The 26,370-nt window shown below is 36.5% G+C and overlaps 1 protein-coding gene across 23 annotated transcripts in view; it reads right to left on the reverse strand.

Annotated features, from left to right (window-relative positions):
* The window catches only part of ROBO2 (roundabout guidance receptor 2), an 862,058-nt gene extending 847,779 nt beyond the window's left edge, over window positions 1-14,279 (reverse strand). For 9 of the 23 annotated variants that reach the window (XM_085527417.1, XM_032448447.2, XM_085527522.1 and 6 more), the window contains exon 1: window positions 13,549-13,800. In XM_085527417.1, coding sequence (XP_085383543.1) covers window positions 13,549-13,672 — 124 coding nt within the window. In that variant the 5' untranslated portion in view covers window positions 13,673-13,800. Of the gene's footprint in view, window positions 1-13,548 lie in introns of all 23 variants that reach the window. The other 14 variants (XM_085527477.1, XM_085527497.1, XM_085527406.1 and 11 more) reach the window with 4 other exon arrangements.
* Between the last annotated feature and the right edge of the window lie 12,091 nt (window positions 14,280-26,370).

Below are 26,370 nucleotides of genomic sequence, written 5' to 3' on the forward strand. Positions count from 1 at the left end.
ACCCCAAAATGCAGTTTGCCCTCTTGGCTGACAGGGTGTTGCTGGTTCATACTGAGCATTCTGTCACCTGCACCCCCAGGTCCTTTCTTGTTGCACCACCACCCAGCCACTCCCCTCCCAGTCTGACCTGTGCCTGGCATTGCTTCAACTCAGATACATTATACCTAAATACCCTTTTGAAACTGCATAAAACTACTGTATCAGAGAGACAAACAGACACAGAACTTGGGAAATGTGACAGAACTCTAAGAGGTGCCTTCAGCAGCTAGTTTTGCTGGAGGCAAGGCACAGGCTGCAGTAAGGCTAAGTTACTAATAGTGCTATTGCACAACAAAATGATATTACAAACAGCTTCCAGCCCAGATCTTCCTTACACATTCTCATTTTACTTTTCAGATACAGTTCTTCTCACATTTGTTACCAGCTGTTTCTTCTGAGTTTTTTAACTGTCTGAGACGTTAAGGCAGTTTGGATTTTTATCAGATATTTTCCGTCCTGCTAGGAACTCAGTGGTACCTTCTTGCTCATTTAGCTTTAAATATCAAATGTTACCATTTAAGCACTATAACATGTCATTGATCTGCATGTTAAACACCCACTGAAATCGATGACATGTTCAATGTAAAAATCAATGGTGGGGTATAATCTGAAATAAGTATTCTGTGCACAGAACCCTGCAATGCCACCTCGATTTCAGTTTTTCTTATGTGGCTTAGAGGGAATATTTATCAACACAATACTAGTACAAAGAAGATAAACAAACTGATAAAATTAATGCAAAGTGAGGGGCTTTGAGAGTGCAAATACTGTAATTAATTAGTCAAAACACTTCTAACGCTTTTACGGGACACGATAGGAATAAATATAAATGACAAGCCATTATGATTTTTTTAAGTATGCAATAATAGTTCTGCATATCCTGGATTTATGTCAAAGTCACCACAGAGGTAATAACTAGCTGACATCTACTATGATGACTAAGTAACTGTGCCATCCAAAAAAAACCACTCATCCACAAGACGATAAGCTGCTATGAAATTTTATGTTGGAAAGCTGAGTGAACCAGACAGACAAAGAAGCAAATATTCTGTTCAAACTGAATTTTAAAATAATTGTCAACTTTGTGGACATTTACTGAAAGCACGCTCAGTGGACAGCCACAGCTATTCTGTTTTAATAATAGGTTTCATTATCAACTGGGAATGGCACTGCAAACCACTCAGCAGACAGAGGGACTGCACGCAGCCCTAGTTCAAAAGGAACATATATGTCATGACTTAATGGTGTTTGATTTCTCCCTGGTGTTTTTAAAGGCTAGAAAGTTGACCTTCTTCCTCCCCTGGTGCTTGACTGTTGACATCTCAGTGTTCTTTCTTGATTAACCAAACCTCATCCTCTGCTTCTTTATTCCTTTAACTAGAGTTTTCAAAGAGAGCTACTGGTGTTGGAGGGGTGTGGGGGGAAGGGAAAGAAAAAAGAAAAAAAAAAAAGCAGAAGAAGAAAAAAGAATTGGACAAGACAGCTACATAGAACATTTAGTGAGATGGGGGTCTAAAATCCCACACCACGCTTGGCAGCTGTGATAATGATGTATAATTTAATTGAAGCTATATTGTGATCCTCAATAGGACTTCAGACCTTTTCCCTTGTTTATGTATTATTCAAGCTAATGGCAACCCTGAAATAGAAAAAGCTTCTTATCTCTTAAAACTTTTATTGCAGTGAGTTTGAAATGCACAAAGCTGAGTGCTGTTCTGTTCACTTTAATGCAAAGTGAAAGGATGCTGTTTTCAGCCTGTTTTAGTGTCGCTCTCTTGGCAAAAAGGCAGATGCGATTGGATGCCTTAGAAACAAGGAATGTGAGGGTATGCATGAGGAATTTAAAGTTTTGAGTTCTTTTAGAATCTGGAATGTGTCATTTCTGTCTAGCCATTATTTATTTTCAGTTTTCTCAATATAAGTTCACTGGGAAAAAAAAAACCAAACTCCTTTAGTTGAGACAAAAATCTATAGCAATCAATACAAATGGCATATCCTTTGCATTTTGAACAAGTTAACTGACAGTTCCTGCTTCACTTTAGCACTGCTATAGAAGCCCCTATCTACAGGGTTTCTGAAAACTAACAGGGTAATTTACTAAAGGATGGCACACAGCCTCTTAGTAATTGTGTGGATTGGTGTAGATCTATCCTGTGAACTAGGCAGAACAAGGATCTATCTTTAGGCTGATGTTCATTTTATGTGGAGAATAAATAAGGAATGCTTATAAGTAGCTTTCTGCTTTTATCCTTTGTTTATGACACAGGGTAAAACAGGAGCCCAAGATCTACATATGCCCTCACAACAAATAAAGATAGTAAAACAATATCTTCCACATTGTGGAAGATGGTGGTCACAGAATGTCAGTATTCTTCAAAACATTTTTCTTTCTAAACACATTACAGAATTTCACTTTGTGGTGACTGCCTACAGCTTTTTCAGTGATCGATGAATCATATAGATCATCTTGTGATCTTTCCCAATATGCAAAGACAATATATGTGCCATGAAATGTATCAGTCAATGCAGTATTTCTGCTTAAGAGATTATGAAAAGATACGTTTAGAGCTAGCAACTGCCCTTGCCATGAATCAAAAATGTGTACTGCTAAACTGATTTAAGGCCTCAAATGACATTATCTGTAAAATGAAATTACCGTGTTCATTGTTTGGAAAGCAAATTCAAAAGACCAATATAGATCAAGAAAATTTGCATGCATGTATACATTCTATTGTCCTGTGTTCTTAACACACCTTACATACATGAGCCCAACTATTTTAGGGCAAGTGCAAGCTTTTTTAACATAGCATTTGTTTGAAGCAGGCTTTAGCAACTTTGTCAGCTATTGATAAAAATCAGAGAATAACCCTTCCAAATTAGGGTCACCAGGATCATCACAATGGTGGAGCACATTTTCTATGAAGACTGGTTAAGGAAGTGGGGCTTGTTTAGCCCAGAAAAGAAGAGGCTGCAGGGAGACCTCATTGCAGGCCTCCAGTACTTGAAGGGATATTATAAGCAGTAGGAAAAGTAACTTTGTACATGATCTGTCAATGACAGAACAAAGGAGAATGGCTTCAAACTAAGAGGGTAGATTTAGGTTAGATGTTAGAATTAAATTTTTTACACAGAGTGTGGTGAGGCACTGCACAGCTGCCCAGAGAGTCTATGGTGCCCCATCCCTGGAGGCGCTCAAGGCCAGGTTGGATGGGGCCCTTTAGTCTCTTAAATTCTCTAAAGACAATTTAAGCATACAAAAACTCTTAGTAGTTTCGATGTTCCTTTCAGATTAATAAGCAACACTATACTCCAAAAGAACACCAGAAAGGAAATCAGTCAAGATGCTGAAGAATATTTTCAAAGAATATAGATTAAGTAAAATAGGTTAAATAGAACAAAAAAAGTACCTATTTTCCTCATGGCTTCTAAGGTTGTACCTCTGTAGGAATAAATTAAGACAAAATTTGTAAACAGAAATGTTTTTCTACTTAAATATAGTTAAAAGACCATATAATCAGATTGAAATAAATTAAGAAGTCTCTGATAAATATCTTCTGTAGATAACTCTAAAATACCCTTTAAAAACAAGATGACAGTTTAAAAATAGAAGATACCATATACTGAACATGAAAATGGATGAAGGAGAAGTTAAATCAAATTTAACAAAGCTCCTAGGAGCTACAATGCTCATAAGGAGCGAAATTCTGCGAGTTTGGGTTTTGAGATAAGACCTCCTATGACTGGCTGCTGTAGAAAGAGAAAAGCAATACTATGTTAAAAAGAGATTTTCTACTTCACAGAGATCCCTCTTAAAATTAAGGTACACATTATCCAAAATTCTTTTCCCCTAGAGTAGAAGTGTATATTTGTCCTGACATTGTGGAGAGTCTTTGCTGTCATACACTGTGTCAGGAGGATCCAAGAACAACCTTAGAAGTAAATGACTCAATTCTATTATGACTGACTTGTTCACCTTCCACAGCCCTCTTATAGGAAGGAAGAAAACATGTTTTTCCCTCAGTAAACACAACTCAATAGCACCAAGAAATTTGAGTGTTTTCTTTCATTTTTCATGCTCTTCATCATTTAAAAGACAAAGAACTTTCCAACTTATTTTCTAATTTAAAAATATTAAATAAAACAAAATAAAAACTGAAGGAAATTTCTGCAGAGCACAGTCATTCTACACATTTTTCCACAGTGACCATCAACAGCATCATTACTTATCATTACTTATATTTCAAGACTGTCACTTTTATCACTTACTAAAAAAAGAAACCAGAGTGTCTAGAAGCAGAGAAAATAAAAATTGAAAATGTAAAAACTGACCAGTGTTCACATTTTCAATAAATACTTTACCTTTCACCATGCTGTGCAACCTTATATTATTTTAAATACATACTTGTTCTTTTTATCGTTATTAAAAGATTTATTGATCTAGGTTTTATGGTATCTTTGAAAATACACATAAATTTATAATTGTTGAATGAAGAGATTCTTGATGCTGGAGAAGACATTAATTCATTAAAACAAGTTCTAGGCTGGTATCACCATCCTTACAAATTCCAAGGATAATCAAATGGTCAGATAACAACAGTTCGTTTTTACCCACAGCAGGACAGTGGGTCTAAAGCAAATCATGAAGACAAATTCTCAAGCTTTACTAAAAACATTACTGATATGAAGCCACTTTAACTAATAGGAGCTATTAGAAAGCAGTGAAAACTTCATCAGTGTCACATTTTTGCCTCTTTCTTCATCACCCTCGGGACTTCCACACTCTCATCTTCAGATCAGTGTCTTTCCAGCTGCCTAGATCTGTTATCAGACAAGCATTACCTAGTGAGAACTGCCATGACTGATTATCAAATGGATGACTTTACAGCTCAGATTCAAAAGCAGTCTTTCCTCTCATTTCAACTGACACAATTCCATAAATTTCAGGAGAATTACTTCAGACTATAACAGGAAAGGCGATACAAATATTCCAGTTACACCTACAGTGCAGCAGTTTTTCTCAAGCAAGCACAAGAAATGAGATATGATCATATATTTGCAGTAGGCACTTAACCAGGGGCGTTACCCCACGGACAATGTATTCTCAATTGTATGCTAATTTTTAAATCAGAAGTGACATATTTGGTATACCAACCATTTTCTAGGAGAAACACTGAATAGAATGACTGAGAAAAAGGACTCTCCCTACACTTTTTCAGTGTGTAAAAAATTCAGAACACTATCTGTGGTTTCTCAAAGGAAGTGCTAATTACAAAAAAAGTATGACAATGGAATGCAAATTTCCAACATGTCAGTAGGATCTAAAAATATAACTGAAGCCAGCTTTTTAGAATAGAATAGATTTTTAGAAATTTGTTTATTGTCTCCCTGGTTATGTCTGACATGAGCATTTATTCATTAGTATTTTCTCTAAAAGGACCCCTTACCTTCATGAGTGAAAATATCTAGCAGCACATTTAAATTGCTTGGTAAGTGGTTCTCAATTTTTTTTCCATAACTGAGCAGACTATTTCTATTTACTTATTCTACAGTAAATATTATGTGTTCTTCCATTTCTTCTCTTAACAATGCAGTGTGCAGTAATCAAACCATTTACTGCTTTACTCCTCTTCACAAAGCTAAGGACCACTTTTGTCTGTTTTTCTACTGTTGATACAATGGACCTACAGGAAGGTTAAATTACGGAGCTAGAGGAAGTAATGCTGGGCAGTGAGGTGAACCTCTGTCATTCTCTCCCTAAAATTTCAAAACTTATGAAACAAACTTTAAAAGAACACTCAGAATCCATCTGGCAGCAAGTTAAATAAAGTAGAACATGGTATTAATGTGAGCAGTATCATTTGTCCTTATCCAGCATCCTACACGAGAAAGATAGTAAATATCAGGAGTTTCTTACTCCTCTGTGCCTGTGTAACCACAGCCATACTTGGAACCACCGCAAACACTGATATCAGTGAACTCTCAACATAAACCACACAAGCACAGATATGCTCATGTGCCAGTGCCTGGGAGGAAATCAGAGAGCTGTAAAGACTGTTGGTATTCAGAGGTGCCGGGAAGAAAGAGGGTCTATATGCTTAGTCATATCAGAAACATGATTTTTATGCAGGTTGAGAAACTTTATTGCTGACAGTTTCTGCTGAGTGATCAGCATCTCTGGAAGCAAAACTGATTTTTGTTTCTGTTTTTTCATTACTTCATTTGAGTTTTCTTATACAAGGAAAAACAGCAATGAAATGCACAGGTTTTGAAGGAAAATCATGGAAAGTAGAAAAATAGTCCTGATGCTCCTGAATTATTATTGTTTGCTTATCTGTGCAACATGTATATGAAACCATGAATTTATTTAAATATTTAGATAGCTTAAGAGGATAAAATTTCTAAACTAATGAAATGAAATAAGTTCTTGAATGAGAGCTGATGTGACACAATTAGCTGAGAACAGGATTTTATGATCCAGACCAAAAAAAAAAAAAAAAAAAAAAAAAGGAGAGAGAGGAAAAAAACAGAAAAAATATAGCGATTTCTATCGTAGGTGCTGTCATGACTGACCAGCAGCTCTGAAGTACAAATAGCTTTTAATTGTTAGTAATTTGTGTGTCACATACCAAGTCTAAATCATCCCCCCACACTCCGATTATAAACATTCTAAACAAATAATTTTTTTTGTGGAGGTATCTATTAATGGCTCTTGAAAGTAGTAATGCACTCTAAGTACTCTTTAGATCATGCCTTGAAGTAAAAAATCAATACTGTTTATCTCCTGAACATCGCTGTCTTTCAAAATTGCCAGAAAGAGGAAACCAAAACAACTTTATATCAGATACACTGATGTGTATTGATGCCTGTTTATCACTTTGAATCTCTGATCATGCCCTTTCAACATGTATCAGGCAATTTACAAGAACACATTTTATTTGTGGACCTAATTAAGAGAGTTAGCTTGCGTTTAGTAGCTTTCTAACATCAATGATGCATTGCAGCAATTCCAAAACCTGTTTTAAGAAAAAAATAAATGCAAAGAACCTGAGGAAAAGGATGTGTGTGCATATCTGTGGAGGTGACTAGTATTTAAATAATCCTTCTGTATTATAACTGTTTGATCAACATACTCTTTAATATGATAGCAAACACTTCAAGCAAGGCTTCAAGTACAGGATGTGGACATAGGATTCAAAGGAAGGTGTCACCTTATTAAATCTTTTTCTTTTATGTTTTTTCTCTCTTCTGGATAATCCTGACCTGGAGACTGAAGTTATATACCAACTTGGACTAGCTTAAATCTTGCTGTGACTGCAACCTCTTCTCTTCTCTTTTGGCCATGGCCCTAGGTTTACATGTCACCCGAGACTGTGTGAATTAAGGAACCCCATCAGCTGGATAGACACTGTCCAATCTTGTTAGCTGGATCAGCTCCCAGGATAGGGTTGCCAGTGGTTGTCCACAAGCACTAACTCTGGTGGAGAAGGTGGTGCGAGCCTGCAGCCAGAATTGGCAGAAGTTAAAGAAGACTGTGGATCAGTTTCTTCTGCCAAAAGTTGACAACACTTTCTCAGTGATGGCTGGAGATACTACTCTTACTTTCTGCCTACATTTACTCATTCCCATTTGGTTTTGTGTCAACAAAACTTTCTGTATTAAATAGATGTTACATGCTCTTATCATTTGCTCCTTCATGGCTGCAATAACCCAAACATTTTCCATCCCAACCTTCCAGCTGAGAAGGAAAATTTCACAAACTTAGTTTTCCATTCCCCCATTTTACTCTGTCTGCAGCTGTATGTTTTTGCTCACAGGTTACTAGACTTCTTTATTATATTTAAAATGTTTTCAAAGTGTTTAAAATTAGATGAAGAAGGGTTGAATGCTTCAAGAAATGTGTACAGAAAGCTTTGCACAGCAGCAGAGTCCCTTTGAATTCAGATTTACTCTGAACAAGATGTGAAAGAAGGTGCAGAAATTTTCCTGTTGTTGTGGGATAGGAGCTAAACCTAGACTTAAAAGCAAACAGAAGACTGAATAAAAACCAGTTCATTTCAGTTACTCAGAATCCAAATATATACTCATTTTCATTTTAAGTATATTAAAAGCAAAACTATTACAAACATTTTCAATACATGAAGTCGCACGCTGTGTGTAGTCATTGCACTTCATATAATTTCAGTCAGACTAAAACTGCATATCCACACTTACAGTCCTCAGGTTCTAAAATTAGGTTTTTAGATCCATATCTATCCACAAGTCACTTCTTCATATACATTGAGCTGCCTCTGAAGTTAAAAATAATGTGAATTTTCAATACTACTTAAAATCAGGTTTCTCTTATGAAATGTAGGGAATTAATTTTAGGAACCCTTAGTTTAAAACTTTATTTCAGCATTTTATAAGCTTTTCCAATGTGCTAGTGCATAGCAGTATATTTGATGTTTCACAGTATAAGAAATTCTGTTAATTAGCCTTCCAGCTATACTTTTGGAAGTATTCAAAAAGGATCCACACAGTTTATCCTTGAAATTTCATGAAACAATTTACTTAAATTAGAAAAATGATAAACTATATAACATGTACCATCAAAATTACATACATTACACAGTGAACCATGACAGCACAGTTGAGTGTTAAAACTCACAACCATCACACTAAAAAGCTCTGCCTCATCACAGCTGAACAGATCTCCTATGCCTCATCATAAGTCACACTGAAAGCCAGGATATCTGCAGCCACATAAGTATCTCCTCTCTATTTCCCACTTTCCATAAACCCCAGCTTTTATCACCCCACAGTCATAATGGAGGTGAAAACAACTTTCTTGTGTTGAAAAAAGCTTAATGAGTTTCCCCAAAGGGGAAGCAAATAGTACTGTTGAGAGGCTGCCAAGAGATCTAAACATCTGTTACAATTTGCTGTGCTTTTGGATGTGTTGGACTTTGTGACCACTCTGAGACTCCTCATTACAAATGTGGCACATCTCAGGGCACTATCTTCACCAAACTCGGTGTGCATGCACTGTAAAGTTGTAGATCTGTGTGGATAATATTTCTGTACCTGAGATGTCTGGTTATCCAGAGCTACCAGGCATCTACCAGCAGCCCAGTAACACACCTCCGAATCTTATACTCTCGCCACTACTTTAATATTCCAGCATTTTACCTCTATATTCAGTCAGTCTGAGGGGTGGCTGCTTTCTGTATGGAAGGGAAGGTCAGCTGATAGAAATTTTCTTTTGTGAGCTGATCTCTGAACTGTGCTTTCAAAAACATTTAAACTAGCACTGATGATTACATTCCTCATAAATAACATGTAGTGATCAATCTACAAGGATGACTGAATTTCACCTAAACACCTTTGTATTACCCCTACCAGTAAGACTGAGAAATCAACACTTCTAGATTTCTGCCGCTGGTACTCCTTGACATAAAAATGATTAAATGCTGTAGAGATGAAACTGGAACTGAAATATAAGGCTGGATCACTTGCATAATAAACTTTGATTTAGTTATGAAGGTTTATTGCTTCACTTCCTCAGATCTAAAAAGAACTGTCCATCCTCTTTCAGTTCTGTAGGGTTGTTTGCACTGTTTGCAGCACTGATGGCACTTTCAGTGTTCTCCTCTTGCACTGGGGCATTCTGTCCCATGTAGAGTCCTTCTACACTCTCCCTCTGAGATGCACCCTTGAGGACTGTACCTCAGTGTAACCTATACCTCTGCAACCTTCTGGATAGGATGGGAACTGGCCATCCAGAAGGATCTAGTGATGCTATGGAGACCACCAGCTAGAGGGTCAGGCCAGGAGCCAGCTCTATTCATTAGCACCTGATGTCCTGGGACAGCACATCTATCCCCCAGACTGAATAAGTGAGGTCTTCCCAGGATGAATAAAAGGTTAATGTCTGCCAGGAAGTGTGATTTCCTTAATGTTCTCTCTCTTCTTCTCTGAACTCTTTCTGTCAAAGAGCTTTCAAGTGTAGTTATAAAATGTGCTGATGTTTACCAGAAGACAAGCATCGTACACGATTTTCTTTTCCCCATGCATTTTGCTGTTTTACATCTGAAGTAATATCCAACGACTACGCAGAATGGTGTCTCTGTACAGTGCTAGTTTGCCCTTGTGAACTCTTCAACAAGGCTGACATCCTAACAGTAATGGGCCCTTTGGCAAGTGCTTGGAAAATAGTGCTCCTCAGCCCGATCCACATTTGTGTGTGCTGTTTATCAGATGTGACACACCACTCACAGATGTAGGGGACATTTGATATTGCCTGAAGATCAGTAAATGTGAATCACTGCCACAATTTTTCTCGCTCAAGAATTAATATCACCACGCTATTAGTAAGAAGGAAGTGCTGGGAACATTCCCAAACATAATACAAATGGCCGGTTTTCTTCCAAACTTTCCCCAACACCATGGAATAGACAGCACATACAAGTATATACGAATGGATACACAGAGAATTTAATTTTCTTTCTCCCTATAGCATGTGATAGACTGAAAACACTGAAAACAAATTCAGGAGGGGATAGGTATTAGCAACACTTGAAATCTGCTTTTCGATTTAAGGTAAACTCAAAAGAGCACATAATCTTCTTTTCCCAGTTTTTGTTCTCCATATTATAAATCCTTCTTAAAAACTTGAATCACATAGTGCTATTTTGGCTCCACGGAAAAAAAGTAAATCTAGTTGATTTGTATTCCCAGGTTCTGCTTTTAGACTGCAGTTTATCTTGAACACTAGTTTATAAATCCAGTTTAGGGTACATTTAAGCACTGCATTCCAATGACATATTCTGAAAGTTTTCTGGAGTACAGACTTAAAAATGGCTAGAAAAGAAAATGCTATCTTTCCATTTCTCCAGGACCATGTAAGTATGCAACTAATTTCACTTCTTCACAACTGACACTGCAACTAAATCAGGAAACAGTTTCTACCTGTAATGCCATTAAAATAAATGGCAAACTTTTTTTAGAGTAAATTCTGAAGAAAAAATACAGAATTAAATAGAGTTGACCATCTCATGAATAATGAAGAGAACTATACAGCAATACCACAAAATAACCTATCTGAACTTGTAACTTCAGCAATGAAGCTTTTTAAGTCATATTAGCAGAAATTTGAGATTCAATAACCTGGACTGAAAATGGTTAGGGCCTATGTAGACATGGAAGATCAGCGCTTTCCAACGATATCTGTATTTCACAGCAATGTTGAAATAAGATGTGTTTCTGAAAAACTTGTGAGGATGCTCTGGATTACCTACCATTGTCCATCATGGAAAACAATTTCAGTAGAGCCAAACTAATATTTACACTGCCTATTTCCAGATGAATGTATCTAGCATAGTACTTTACCTCTAAACAACATAGCTGCAAGTTGGTTTGCAGGTTCCCAGATCTCCTAGGCCTCTGAAAAAAAAAACTATTTCCATTCTGGGATGAGCTGTCTGGTGTTGCTTTATTGGATAAGCATGTGTGTAGAAATTTTACCAAGCAGCATCATAGATTTCACACATGGGCCATAAAAAAGAGTTCACGTTGACATAAAAGCAGAAGCTTATTCTTGATGCTTGAAGGAGAGGTGTGTATCACATTTTGGAGGTCAAAAATACTCAGATTATATAACATCACAACATACAGACTGGCAGATCCCAAATGCAACATTTTCACTGAAAAACACAAGTAATCTTCAAGCAACACAGAAATAACATCCATGTGCAAAAGCTTACATCAGATAAGCCTAGATTTTGGTTGACTTAAGGAGCTGTGAGTGAGCAAAACAAACTGATTTTTAGCATCCTTGGAAAGGGTACCTTCTTTATTCTTTGTTTCAGGTGCAAAGAACACATTTAAGTAAAGCAAAACCCCAATTCATTCATTCTTCAAGCTTGGCTTCTATTAGAGAGTAAGCAATAGACTGAAGCAGTAAACCTCTTATTTACAAAAGTTAATTGAAAATGAGAAAAAGGGAAGAAAGTTAACAGCATTTTTGAAATCCCAGGAACTTGACAGTAACATATATTCCTAACTCATGTGCCTCTAAGAAGAGTTCATGCTGCTGAGAGTAAATAACAGCTTGTAATTTGCAAGGAGGATACCCAGCAGCACTATGAGATACACATGAAAATGAGATTTGCAGAACCAGGAAATAATTTGCAGCAGTACTGTGCTGTATTAATAGTCTAGGTTAAGTGTGTGCTGCAACTTTTCCCTTGAAGGTACAGAAAGTAGAAGATTTGTAATTTCTCTGAATACAACAAAAGGAAATACAGAGGGGAGAGGGAGGAGATTCCTGCTGAGATGTTGTGATAAATTATTAAAACTTCTTTATAATGTTGATGCTACTCTTTAACCCCAGATCACAATACCAACAGCAGAGGAAGACAGAAAGTGCTATTAAAGCTGTGATAAACACACCATGCTGTGGCAATGCTTGTAAGAATAAAAGCAAAATCCTGGGGTGTATCCAATCAGTAACATCAAGAAAACAACTAGCTATCTACAAGCCACAGTCCCTCAGTCCAAATATTTATGAGATACCATTTATGCTCACTGAGCTATTTGATTATGAGACCTCGATAACCCATGTTTTCCATAAACAAATGTCACACAAAGAAGCTAAACAAAGTGAACTTTATGAAAAGGCACGTTTAGTGAACTGTTCACAGCACACATCGGGTAAATCTTCCCAGCAGATTTTAACAGAAGAGGAAAATGGATTGCTGCCTTCAAGAATCATAAGTTTTTCACAGCACATCATTTTTTTCGATAAAGTTAATGCAATTTATCTTTATTACCACATCAACACTGATACAGCCAGTCAGCCAATTAGTGCTGCTGGCAGCTCATTTCACAACATGCATGTATTAAAGAAAAAAAAATTAAAAAAAATAAAAAAATCTGTCTATTCATTTTACCACATACACTAACAATTCTGCACTCAAAACAGGTTTCTTGCTTGGTTTCTCTTTTCCCTCCTATTCTTTTAATGCACTATAATCCCCTGGGCTGGGGGGAACATTTCTTACCACACAACTACAATTATCAGTCCCAGAGTCTCCATAATGCAAACAGAAATCTAAATTCTCACCCTTAAAAAAAACAAAAAAAAAAAAAACCAAACAAAAAAAAAACACAGCCAAAAACAAATGACAAACAACAACAAAAGAAAACAAACAAAACAATAACAACAACAAAACATCAGTTTCTAAATGACAGTCATTTACTTATATAAAGGCCTTAAATGCTATTCTATTACTAATAAAATGCAAAGTAGAATTCCTGCAAGGAATATACGCCCTACAGAGGCAGCCAAGAAAACTAACAAGAAAACAAATGAAACTCCATGCTCCCTTTTCAATACCCTCCTTCAAGTCCACACAATACTCTAAAATCATAGTCATACAGAACAGCATAGTTATTCACCTTAGATCATCCTTAAGGCAGCTTCTTAAAATCCTACCCAAACATCCATTATGAAACTTTCTTTCCACTTACCCCCCTTCCAGTGTTTGCCTTTGGTCCTGCTAAGCTTGCTCAGGGTTGGTCCAGAGAAGAGCAACATCAAAATGAAAAGAAGTTCAAGCATAGTGATTTTCCCCCGTCTCACTGATGATAACATTTCCACAGATTCTTTTCCAAAAAAAAATTATCTTACATCTTCTCCCCCACTTTCTGCATACTCTACTGGCGTAAAGAGGAGTGATTAATCATAGAAAAATCATAGCAAGGAGCAGCCTTGCTATCCTTAGATGTTGAAGTGATATCTCACTGATGTAGCCTTGAGGAAAGCCACATTTCTCACTGATCCGATTTCTCCCACACAACATGCAGCCAGCACCGCTGCTACTACAGCAGCTATAAAATAATTTCTGCTCTCACTTTGGCTTCTATGGGAATATATTCCTCAGCTTGCAGCATGAGCTTGATTGAAAATGATAAAAACAGTAATGCTCGTGTCCAGCAGAAAAGAGAAAAGATGTCAGGATTGTGAAAAAAGATGAGAAGCAGTTGTACTGACAGCTTTAAGCCTGACTGTCTGATCCTAATAGCCGTGCAACCAACCAAATTGCTCTTTTAAGTGTAATAAGGCTTCAGTGAAAGCTGGTGTCACTGCCACTTGGGTAGGTAGTGCAGGGCTCGAAAATCACCAAGGAACCTGCTCGAGATAACGACTGCCACAGTCCCGGCTCAGAGCAGCGAGGGCTGAGCAGAATACAGTATGCACAGGGAGCATTTAATCTCTATTGTGAGCAGGAGATTTCCTTCCTTACACTGTGCCACTGTTCAGGACTTTTGACTGCATTTTACCGATGCTTTTGCTCACACTTTAAAGACGAGCACAAGCTTTAGCACACTAATTATTTACAGCATTTCTGAAGTAATTGCAGCACAGCAAACTGCATGCTTTCGCCTTTTTTTTTTCTTAAAGTAACAAACAAAATCCTTACAACAAGAGCAGTCATCTTTTCAGTGCACACAGCAGCTGAATTTTTTAATTCCTCACTGTCTGTCCTCTGGTTCCCAAAAATCCTGGCGTTAAGGGTGTGGGCTGAAGAGAGAGAGGGAGAGAGAAAGAGGACTTTCAGAAGTGCAGATATTTTTGTAATAATAGATTCCAGTCACAATTTTGCATTTAATATTTGTTGATACCACCACAGCAGCAACACAGCTACCTCCATCACCAGATGCCTGTTTGTATTTAAGGATGCCAAAGCTGGATCATTAAGCACAAGACTCTCTGCACAACATTTTGAATTTACACAGAAGGTACTTAGAAACAGATTCATGACATTCAGACTTGGAGTAAACAGGCTTGAGATGTCCAATGTTTAAGTATGCCCATAGCTTAAATTCATCAACAGCCTGGCATTTAGTTGTGTCTCTATAAGCATTTAGCACTCAAATCAATGAGCCACAAACCTTCTACTGTAGATTTATATAAATAAATAATCAATGTCCTTAGAATGACGAAGCAACTATGGTCACAAATTCCCTGAAGTTATCACATTTTCAACCAGGGACATGATGCCCTTTTCAGCACAATGTTAAAAAGATGATATTAATAAATCTGAAGCTTTGCTTATTTGTCTGAATAAAGAATGATATTTTGATTGGTGGAGACAATCATGAACATCTAATATGAATACACAGATTTCTTTTAAGCAGCACACATCACAAACAGGGAAATATCTTGGCTCTGCTGCTACATCAGTTATGAAAGATCTTTTATTTTCTTTTTAGAATCTAAAATATATTTATGGGCTGGTTAGAGAATGGGATATTTGCATTTAGACAAAGTGCATGCTGATGTACGGCAGTTTTTCATCACTCTCTACATTAATTTTTAAAAGTTTTAAGACATCTTAGCAGATGCTTGGTCTGATATATCGGGGCTGATGTTTATGGCACTGAGTCGCCAAAAATCAGGTCAGTATCTATCACGTAGAGTCTACTATGCTGCAGATTCTTATGTTAAAATTCTCCATCAAGCCATTCTTAAGCACTAATCTCATAGCTAATAATTAAAGCACCATTTCTTCTATTTCTCTGCCAACTATCACTGAAATGAGGTAGATATCTGTATTCATTTTGATTGCCTCTGTAACTATCACCATATTGCCATGTAGAAACATAAAAAAAAAATAAATAAATCATGAGTTCACATTTCCGAGTTTCAAAAGTTTTCTGTACAGATAACCAAATGACCTTAAACTAAAAACATGCAAACAAAACATGCAAACAAAATCCCTCAGGTACTCCTATGCAAATTCACTTATCTGGTTTTTGAATCAGAAAGGGAAATTCTTCAAAGTCCAAAATGTGTTATGATAACAATCATTCTTCAGAAGCCCAATGACAAGATCATTGCCCATCTTCAGCCCTATGTCATTCCCACCTCTGTTTACATTCTATAATCCCCTGTAAAGGCTACTGCCCTATTTCTAATCCTACCTATACAGAGGCAGGCTACTGTGGGGAAACCTGTTTTCAGTGGTGATAGACATCCTTAAAATTACCTCCTTGGTTCCTATACTGAAAAATAATTCAACTTAATCCTGGAGATCTTGCATTTTCAGCCTTAACGAAAACCTTGGCTATTGGAAGGTATTATGAGATCCTGTCAACAATCTGCCAGCTCTGACATGTGCCTTTGGCAGCCTCAGCAGGATCAGGCACAGAGTCTGAGCAGCAGTTCAAGTGATGTGGCAGGAGAAGGGAAGGACCACCCAACATGAGAGCAAAGGAGAAATGACCGCGGCTGCTGGTTATGGGCTTATTTGGTTCAGTTTATTGCCTTAAGAGCCCAGACATCCACTCTGCTGATGGTTTTCTGCCTTATTTTGCAAAAGGTAAGTTATTAAATCCACTCGGTATATATTAAACGTGAGCAGGCAGACCTTTAGGGACAAGCAGAAAAAGTGTCAGTTCTTATGAAATTTAGTGCATTTTTTAATGTTCTTGTTTTTAGGATCATAAGAATTTCAATTTCCAGAGCTGAAATGCCTCCAGAGAAAAGAACTAGTTTCATGAAAGATTATACAAACCTTATAGGTTGAAACAGCAGAAAGACAAATAAAAGGAATCCAACATTTATTTTTCTTTTAACTATCATGATTTTTAAGTCAACAACATGATTTAGAGATATAGAAAACCTGATTTGTAATTCTGTTTCATGCTTCTAATTCGACATACTGGAAACAAAGAGAAAAGTAAGCTCTTTCTTCTATCTTCATGTCTGTTACTATTATTGGAAAAGCTTCTATGGGAACTGCAAGAGCCAAACCGATCTCATTTTGCCATATGTCACTGACATCAAACCAGTCCTTCCCAGGATCCTTGACACACACCAAGGCCTTCACGACAGCTTATACCAGTTACAAGTGTAAGACTACATAATACTTTTTAAGCTCAGAAGAACTCATATGTTAAGAGGAGCCAAATGTCCATCTAGTCTAGCATCAATTCTTCAGCGATGGTCAAATTCAGAGGCATGTGGGAAAAGTATAATAATTACACTAAAGCATTAATGGTGGTTACCATCTACGCAGCTTCCTACTTTCTGCTTCTGAAATGCTTTGAGGCTTCTTAACTACACTATCACAGCTATAAGGTTTGATTAGACAATGGCAGAGCTGTAGTCCTTGACTTTGTATAATTCACTTTCTGAGTCACACATGCTTTTCTCCACTCCCCCACGCCTTGATGATGAGTTCCACAGATTTAGTGACTTGTGGCATGAAAACCATTATCTTCCCATAAAGTATATGTGATAACTTTATTGAGATATTTTGTTTTTCTATCATGAAAAATATAAAACATTAGTTTTGCTCATCATTACCATAATTATCCTCCCTTCCAACAACTTGTCCTACCTTATTCTTTTCTTATGCTAAAGGACGTTCCATACCTGTATTCATCCTTGCTGCCTTTATCTCAAGGATATCTAGTTCTGTTTTGGCCATTTCGTAATCAAGTCAAAAGAAACACCTGCAGTGTTCAAGACAAGATATCAGCTACATATTCTCTCCTTCTGCTCATGAAGCCAAAGGGCAGAAGCTACCATTAAGTATTAGTTATGTTTATAAATGTTTACAACAGTAATAGATACAGAGATTCTTTAATTAACAGAATTTTAAGATGCATAGTCAGCAGAAGCATATATCAACAACCTAAATAACAACCCATCACTAAGACATACGGAAAAATATTGATTTAGTATACAGTTGTTGAATCTGGCTCTTTGGTTACTCTTCTCTGCTGTATTTTCTTTTACTCATCACTACTTGGCACAAAGTATTACTGGTTCAAGTACTTGGTTAAAACTTTCAAACTAGAATAAAACAGTAAATTTGCAGAAGCATAAACAACATTCTCTTTCAAGGATGATATCTTGGAGATGTTTGCTGCTCACTAAGTGAAAGAGGGAAACCTTGAGTGCTTACTTTTTTCTGACCCTTTATATTTGCTATTCAGATTTGCTATCTTAATATGCACTATGGGGAATAACATTGGAATTAAAAACAGCATTCAGTAGCTTATATATGTATACATATCCAGGCATTAAAAAGTGCCCAGGTATATAGCATTGCTCTGAAAGTAATGCCTCCCATTTTATTATGTTGGGCCAGGATATCAGAGATAGATGGTGGTGGTGTGGCAGTAGAAGTTGACATTTCCCACCAAAATTTTGTTGCCATGTAACAGATGGCAATAGAGGGGAAGTCTGACAGAATAGCATCTGACGTGTGTGTGAAGCAAAAGTGTGTCATTGAATTCCTTCATGCAGTAAAAACTGCACACACTGAAATTATTGACACTTGCTGAACACTTATGGAGACCAAAGAGTGGATGTGAGAGCAGCGAGGCAGTGGGTGGTGCATTTAATCAGTGGTAACAATAACATGAAAGATAAGCCACAGTCCAGATGGGCATACACAGCTCTTACACAATGAAATAAAAAGCATCTTTATCAGCTAATTCCTGTGAATCAGCAGATTAAGACCAGGGAACTCTATATGTTGCTGAATATTGGCTTTAGTGCACTGGAAACTATGATGGCAATATTGGAATATCCCAAAGTTTTGGCAGCTGAGTGCAACAAATGATCACACAAGAGCAGGAAAAACATAATATGCAAGTCTGTCAGGATTTCTTCAACTAATACAGGGCTGAAAGGTGACAGTTTCTTTGAACACACCACACACCATTACTTGTAATGAGACATGGTATCATCGCTGTAAGCTGCAGTCAGAGCTGAGAATTCCCCATTGAACAAAAAGTTCAAGACATAGCCTTCAGTAGGTAACGTGATGTGCACTGTCTTTTGTGATACAAAATACAAAAGGGGAGATCCTTCTGGATTTCCTGCAACTTGGACAAACCGTCAACTCATACTGCTACATCCCAACACTGACTAAGAAGAAGGCTCAAACTTCCACGGTCAGGCCAGAGAAGAAGACAACTTTTTACTTGAAATACAATGACACCAGACCCCACACCAGTTTGAAGACAGTGCAGAACGTTGCCAGTCTTGGCTGGACTGTCCTACCACATCAAGTTGATAGTCCAGATTTGGCACCTTCTGACTTCCATCTATTCAATAGGCCAACGAAGAATGGATTGCATGGACAACATTTCCCTAGTAATTGTGCCATCACAACACCTGTGAACCAGTGGGTCACCTCCATTGATATAGATAGGATGCATTACTTTCAGAGCAATCTACACAGTATTTTCTAACATTTAAATATACTGAGAAAGAATCACAGACTTCAGTCACCCCATTTCTGAATGCTGGAAAATCCAAATAAAACTTTAAAGAGATTGTAGAAAAGATATAAATAAGTATTTATAGCAATACCATTAAGATGTGAAAGAACAGGAAGTGAAATAGAGCTCTACTCCAAGAAGTCTCAAATACTGCATTTTGTCCTTTTTCATCTCCCTCAGATTCCACAAAGCCAGCTTTTGGCAGTATGAAATGTCCATGACTAAATCAACTTTGCAAAAGGAATGTAATCAATGCTAAATACCACAAGATGGAAATATCACATCCTGTGCTGTAGGCATAAAGAATGTTTTTCCACTGCCTATCTCACCATATACAGAAGCACAAGTTGCTGCAAGCAATAATTAATTCAGTTTTTAGTCATGAAAATTGTTCTGGTTTTAAGTATTTTCAGCTTAGGGCTTACTAAATATCTATGAAAACCTCCTGGGGATTTCTATTAGCCAAAAGAAACACCAAAAGAAACAACAGTTTTCTTCTTGTAGTACAGTATATTGCCATATAAATACACAGCCTTCTTTAAACAAAAATCTATTTGAAATTCTGTCCAATTCATGCATGCACTTTCCAAGGATTAAGAAACCAGTACTAACCACTGTGTAATCTGTACTTCCATTGCAGGTATTTTGAAAAATATGTATACATCTCCTTCATGAATATAATCAAATAGAACAAAGTTATGACAATCATTCCATGTCAGTCCCTAAATACTAAGTTCATTTCAGTTCTCAGTAGTCATAAATTATATGAAAGAGACTCTGACTTCATCATGATTAATTCATAGTTTTTCTTTTTTTTGGTCACATAAGAAAACATGAAATCTTGATTTATAGCAATATTCTAGTTTTAGTGCATCAGAAGAAATACAGCAGTGAAACAATGTTAAGAAGCCCAAGACTTTCTAATGGAGATGGTTTCTCGGTTGTTTTTGTTTGTTTGTTTCTTTCTTACTTTCTTTCTTTATTTGATTGGTTGGTAGCTTGCTTTGTTTATGCTTATCAGTCTGAAGTTAAACCTATTCTTTGAAGATTAAATTATTTGCAGTGTGGAACTGAACAAAAATTATTTCACATTCACAATCATCAAGTGTGTACTGCTTTAAAGCACTGTGAAAAAATCAACTTCTTATTTATTATTAAATATTTTAAAGAAAATACTTAATTAACCTTGTCCAGTACATTAAACGAAACAGTTCTAAATTCCTTCAGCACAGATGATATTCTGTAATATTACTTTGAAATATAATTTCTTAATTACATTTAATAATTCCACTGATGTCTATAACCAACACAAACTACACAGTTTAACACTAATATATTTTTATATGTATAATTATATATAATGAAACAGTATATAATAAACATTATGAAGTTAACAATAACAGATGCTGTTAAAGGGCATACATGTACTGTTTGCCAAGAAGTATCTTTTGTAAGAAAAACCCAATATCAAGTTATAATTCAGAGGAAGGTAAAAACATTGATGGGACATGGTGAAAATTAATTTCTCTTTTCAAGCAGACAAGGAATTATATATATATATATGCATATATATATATATAAGCAATTATTGCCTTACTTAAATGTTTTGGTGTTGAAAAATTCTAGTATTGTGGTTATAGAAATAAAAAGTTCATGCAAAACACAAATATGAAATTACCTGTAACAACAATCAGCACCTGCTACTTATTCAAGAGGAGAGGAAGAAAGAAAATGGAATAACTGAGGGCAAAGCAACTCACAGTTTGAGAAGACAATAGGATAATTTTCACAAACCTTAAATTGAGAAATAGTTCTGCTTCGAAAATGCTTGAACTAACATACCAAAGCACCTTTTCTTCTGTAGGCCTATTTCTCTGTAATGGTCATGGAAAGCAGTTAGGAAAGATGAAAAGTATAAGTTTATTTGTATGGGAATCATAACCTGCCTACTCTGACTTAGATGCTGTGATTTGTCAATACATGAATTTAATTGTTGCTCACAGGGAAAACAAGTCAGGCTCACATTTCATTTTAAAATAGAACTTCAAATCCAGGACTCTAGAAGCATTTCATGTGTTTCTCAGTGTTTAGTCCTCTTTGGGACTTTTAGACTTATTTATCTTTAAATCATGTTACACACAACTTTGAAGCCACAAAGTACTGAGCTGTTCCACTCTCCCTGATTCCAATTAATTTTTGAAGCACTTTGGCACTGCAATACCTTGTAGCAACATTAGATAGTATCGACTAACATCAGTCAATCAAATATCTTCAGATGTAATCTGCAGAAATTAAACATGGAAAAGACAAGGTAAATCCCAGAGCATTTTGTATCTCCACATAATAATGATGACGGAAGAAGATAAGATTTATTGGAAAGTGGAATTAGATAGGAATTGGAATTTAAGATCAGAAAGAAAAGAGGATCATGACACAACAGAGGTCATTCCGGAAATACTGCTGGTGATGAGATACGTGTGCTTTCTGTGAACAAGTATTGATCTAGTACGTTTTATGTTTTAGATGCCTCCAGTGTTGCTGAAGGTGTCACATATCAGGTGACCTGAAACAATGAAATCCCGACTAATTGCAGCTATTAGAGATATTAGCTTGTTTTTCCTTTTAGGTGGTATTGAAGTTTCCCTGAGGACACATTCAAGACAAAAGATACAGCAGTGATTTGACACTTTGGTCTTTGGCTCCCAAAGTGATGGAATGAAGAATCTCATTTATCAGCTGGGAGTCTAGATAAAATCAAAAGTACAAACAATCATCAGAAAAGAGCGTAACACATCAGCATGAAAGATATGAAGGCTCACATACCTGCAGTTGTAAACGCTGGAGTAATTTTCTGCACAGGCCCCAAATTTGCAGTTCATCAGCAAACAAATGAAGACAGGTGGACTGGCTGGGCTGAATTATTTGTTTGCCACACTCAAGTTTAGAACTAACATTTTACATGGCAGAAAGGAAAGCGGCACACCTGCTGCTATCCTTCATTAAAATTTTTGGAACATAAAACTGAAACAAGATTGTTCTATCTCTAAGAACCCAGAAGTGTCCTCACAAGGCAGCATGTTTTGTATAATCAGAATTTACTTGTATTACTGAGACAAACACTATACAAAATCTTGCTGAGCAAGTATCTGCTGTTTCATTTAAAATGTATTTGTATTTAATTGCACCTAATGTTTTCAAACTAATGCTTACAATGGTGCAAAAACAGATGTTCATTAAGAATATGTTCAAGTTCATACAGGTTTTTTTAATTTTATTTATTTTTGTTACAGATAAAAATACTGAGAACTATTCCTGTCTCTATTCTGTGAAAGAAGTCCTCAAAGCCTTTTTTTACTCTTGCTCTTATGTCCTATAATACTTGCATTACAGTATTGATATGCCACATCTGTCCAGCTGTGTTGGAGAGAGACCCTAACTATGTGACTATCCACAGTAACTATGTATGTTGGATGCAATTTTGTTTTTATCAAAGAGTGAGTCCAGCAGGGAGATTCTGCTCAGAGATCAAAGTTAGCAGATGAAATGTGGATACTGCTACCTTGAGATGCTTGCTCTGCCAGAGCCAAGGTAGGCAGTCTTGTATTCATGCAGTTGGGTTTGATTCCTTTAGTAACAAAGATATTTTTTATACTTCTACCAGCACCGAAGGGCCAACATGAACAACATAGACTGCCACTGAAGTGTAGCTCACACATCAAGTACTGTTTGATAATTACATTCCAGTGCCAGGGCAAAAGTCATTTTTATCCCAAGCAACCCCACTGGATTATATCCTAGGTCAGAGGGGACATACAATGAAATTGCATAGGTATAAATGAGGGCATCATTTGACCTGCAGAAATCTTTATTAATGATGATGATTCACAAGGTAAAATAATTTAGCAAGGCTATAATCCTAGCTCCAGTCTGCTCTCTATGATGTTAGAAAATATGGATTATTATTCATGAACTGAGAAAAATGTATGTAAGTCCTTTTGAGGTGAGCTTATTCCCAACCCCACCATTCTATGACAGTTGTCACAGTACCCTATTTGGACCCAAACTGTACTTTCATGGTTTTCTAACAAAAGCATATTCTCTTCTTATGATGGCTTCTGTCATTACAGCTAACTGCCCTCCCCTCTCATTCCATACCTAAGAGTGATTCTCCCTTTAAACAATCAGCATTACTAAACAATCACATTAATGTTTGAATGAAAGTGGCTTGCAGCTGAGTTGTACAAAACCAGTGCACGTTAGACAAAATAAAATCAAATAGAGGCAGAACATTGGTTTTGCTGTTGGGGAGCAGAATACCTGGAGCAAAATTAAAGCTGGGTTATTCCTCTCTACCTGGTTGTCCTGTGTTGCATGCTCAGTAGAAGTGGCATCATAAGCATGGCTGAATAAAACAATTCATAACAAGATTTTTGCCTACAGCATTGTAAGGTTGTATTACAGGAACACAGTAGGAAGAAATGTAATCTTTCATTGGTTTCACTTCAGTGACTGGGGCCAGATGACAGTGGATAATCAGTGTGGGTCATAATTTTTCATGGCACTATAATGCATAGCAGCATCCTAAGAGAAATAGGCACATCAACACAGCACTGCCCAAGGAAGCAGAACAAGCCGGTGTTCCTGCTCCAGGTATTCAAACAAGTGTGCACACCTTTTATACACATATAAAAATGTGCCAAATGTACTGAACAAATCTCACGCAGTGGCTGAACAAAATAACTGGAAACTTGCATACATGTAAGTATTTTATTAAGGTACCTAAATTATACGAATAAATGCAGTGGTCTTCATTACTTTCTCCTTGTACATTGCTTTTATTAAGGTCATCGCCTATATGTTTAACTGCTAATAATTATGCTCTTTCCTTCAGCATGGCATATTCTGCCATTTGCAGAGACAGTCACTCTGGCTTCAAGCAACAAAGCAACACACAACAGATACATCTAAAGGGAAGAAAATACCTTAAAAGTGAGAGATGCAGTATCCTTATACATACAGTGGAAGTGACCAGAATCATTATTTCTACTTCTTAGAAACAAGCTTTAACTACAGAACCATTCCTGAATGCTAGAGGCCTCTAAATATTTCAAATATGACACAAACTGTGTACCTTCCACATTATGCATCAATGCTTAGTAGGGTTCTATGACCATGTTTTTACATCCACACTGCAGTCACCAAACAAAAACCAGAAATAATTCTCTACTATCATACTGTATGCTATGATACCAACATACATCTTCCCTTTTCTGTTGTTATGAACAGTGGTACTAAGTTAGAAATGCTGAGCTCTTCTATGTTCTGCCAATGATGAAACTCCTTGAAGTTTCTGGTCAATCAGAATAATCATATTACACAACTGGTTAAAAAAAAAAAAAAAATTATTAGGTGCAGCTAAATAGTGACCTGATGTCAGATTTAGGCAGAGGCAGGCTCTGCTTTTGTCTTTGTGGCTGGATAGGTTACATCAATTTATTCTCTTTCTTCATCCTTGTCCCTCCCTCTCTGCTGGGAGCCACAAATCATTGTCCTCTCCGACAGCCTTGAAAACCACCTGAAATCTATGAAGGTAAATGGAATACTCTTGCTGACTTCCATGAAATTTAGATTACTCCCACAATCTTCAGCTTAAAATTCAGAGTCATTTTCACTACTAATTGAACAATTAGAAGTCCATTCATCGGAGCTCATATAGAAAAAAGCAGTTTTTCTTATCCAAATAGAGTTAGACTTATGAGATGTGGCCCCTATAAAGCTTCCCTATAACTCTGAAATCAATTGTTATATGCTCTCTCCCAGCTTTTCACATATCTACCTTTAGCAATTTAAGTCTCATTCCCTCTCTGAAACAGGCAATAAATCACATCCACCGTATTGAGTGAAAAATAAATCATAAACTTTGGAAAACAACCAAAAGTTTGTAAAGGAATTATAAAAGGCATTGTCTTTCATTTGTAAAGTAAGGGAAAATCACATGTTGGGAAAGGGTTGGTGTTCCCCGTGTGATCAAGGGGCTCCTTAAATAGATCCAGGTAAGGATCTCAGAGCTTTTCAAATTTTTAAAACTGCTATAAAACTTTCATTTACATAATTAGTCCCCACAATGAAACACACCTTTTAATGTGTAATGATTTTTACACTCAAGAGTAACTGGCCAGAGCTCCTCCTGCATCAAGCTGTGACTCCATATGCTTGTTTCTTCAGGACATGGGATTGCCATGAGAAAGAAATATCCAGATATTCAGAGTGAATGATTTTCCATCATCCTGACATTTCTTAAACAACTATCATAAATAAAATGCACACTTGGACTAGCAGTGTTACATTCCATTGCAACATTGATACAGTACACATTTCAGGTCTAAGAGGAGACATCTAATCCCCAAGCTTCATTAAATACATTGACTGCTGCTATAGGTTTCTTGTAATTATTTTAACTTCTCACTTATCCTCGTATGTATTTTAAGATACTTGAAAATAAAATTTTTTACTGTTCCGAAATTAACTCTTCCTTCCCAAAATATAAAAAGATAGAAGATTTACTAAAAGGGTACACTTTTACGAATTGGTACTTTAGGAAAACAGTTTGGAGTCTGGAGCTTAGCAAAAGCACATGTTAGCCAAAGAAAACTTGTGCTTTCTAAACTCATCTTTGTGTTTCCAAAATACAAATAAAGTAAAATAAAATAAAACAACTCATTTTTTTCCTAAAATCTCTTATGAAAAAAGTGCATTTGTTTAGGAAAATGGGTTCTGATATTAAGAAATATATCACATTTACAGAGTAGGCTGTTCTATTTATATATTTTTTTATTTATTGTAGATATAGCTTTCATCTTATGCCTTTGTAATTTCTGAGTGAAAATACTATTAGTTTTATAAAGAAATCAGGCATCATCGTTCAAAAGATATTTGTAACTGCTATTCTTAGAATTCCAGAATGTCTGTAAGGCTAAAAATGGATGTGGCAATTTTCCTAGGATTTAAAAAATTTAGAAGTCAGTGCAGTGCTCTGCTTAAAAATTC

The sequence above is a fragment of the Coturnix japonica genome, chromosome 1, assembly GCF_054131305.1.
Source record: "Coturnix japonica strain WE chromosome 1, WE-NBRP24, whole genome shotgun sequence".
Classification (NCBI taxonomy): Eukaryota; Metazoa; Chordata; class Aves; order Galliformes; family Phasianidae; genus Coturnix; species Coturnix japonica.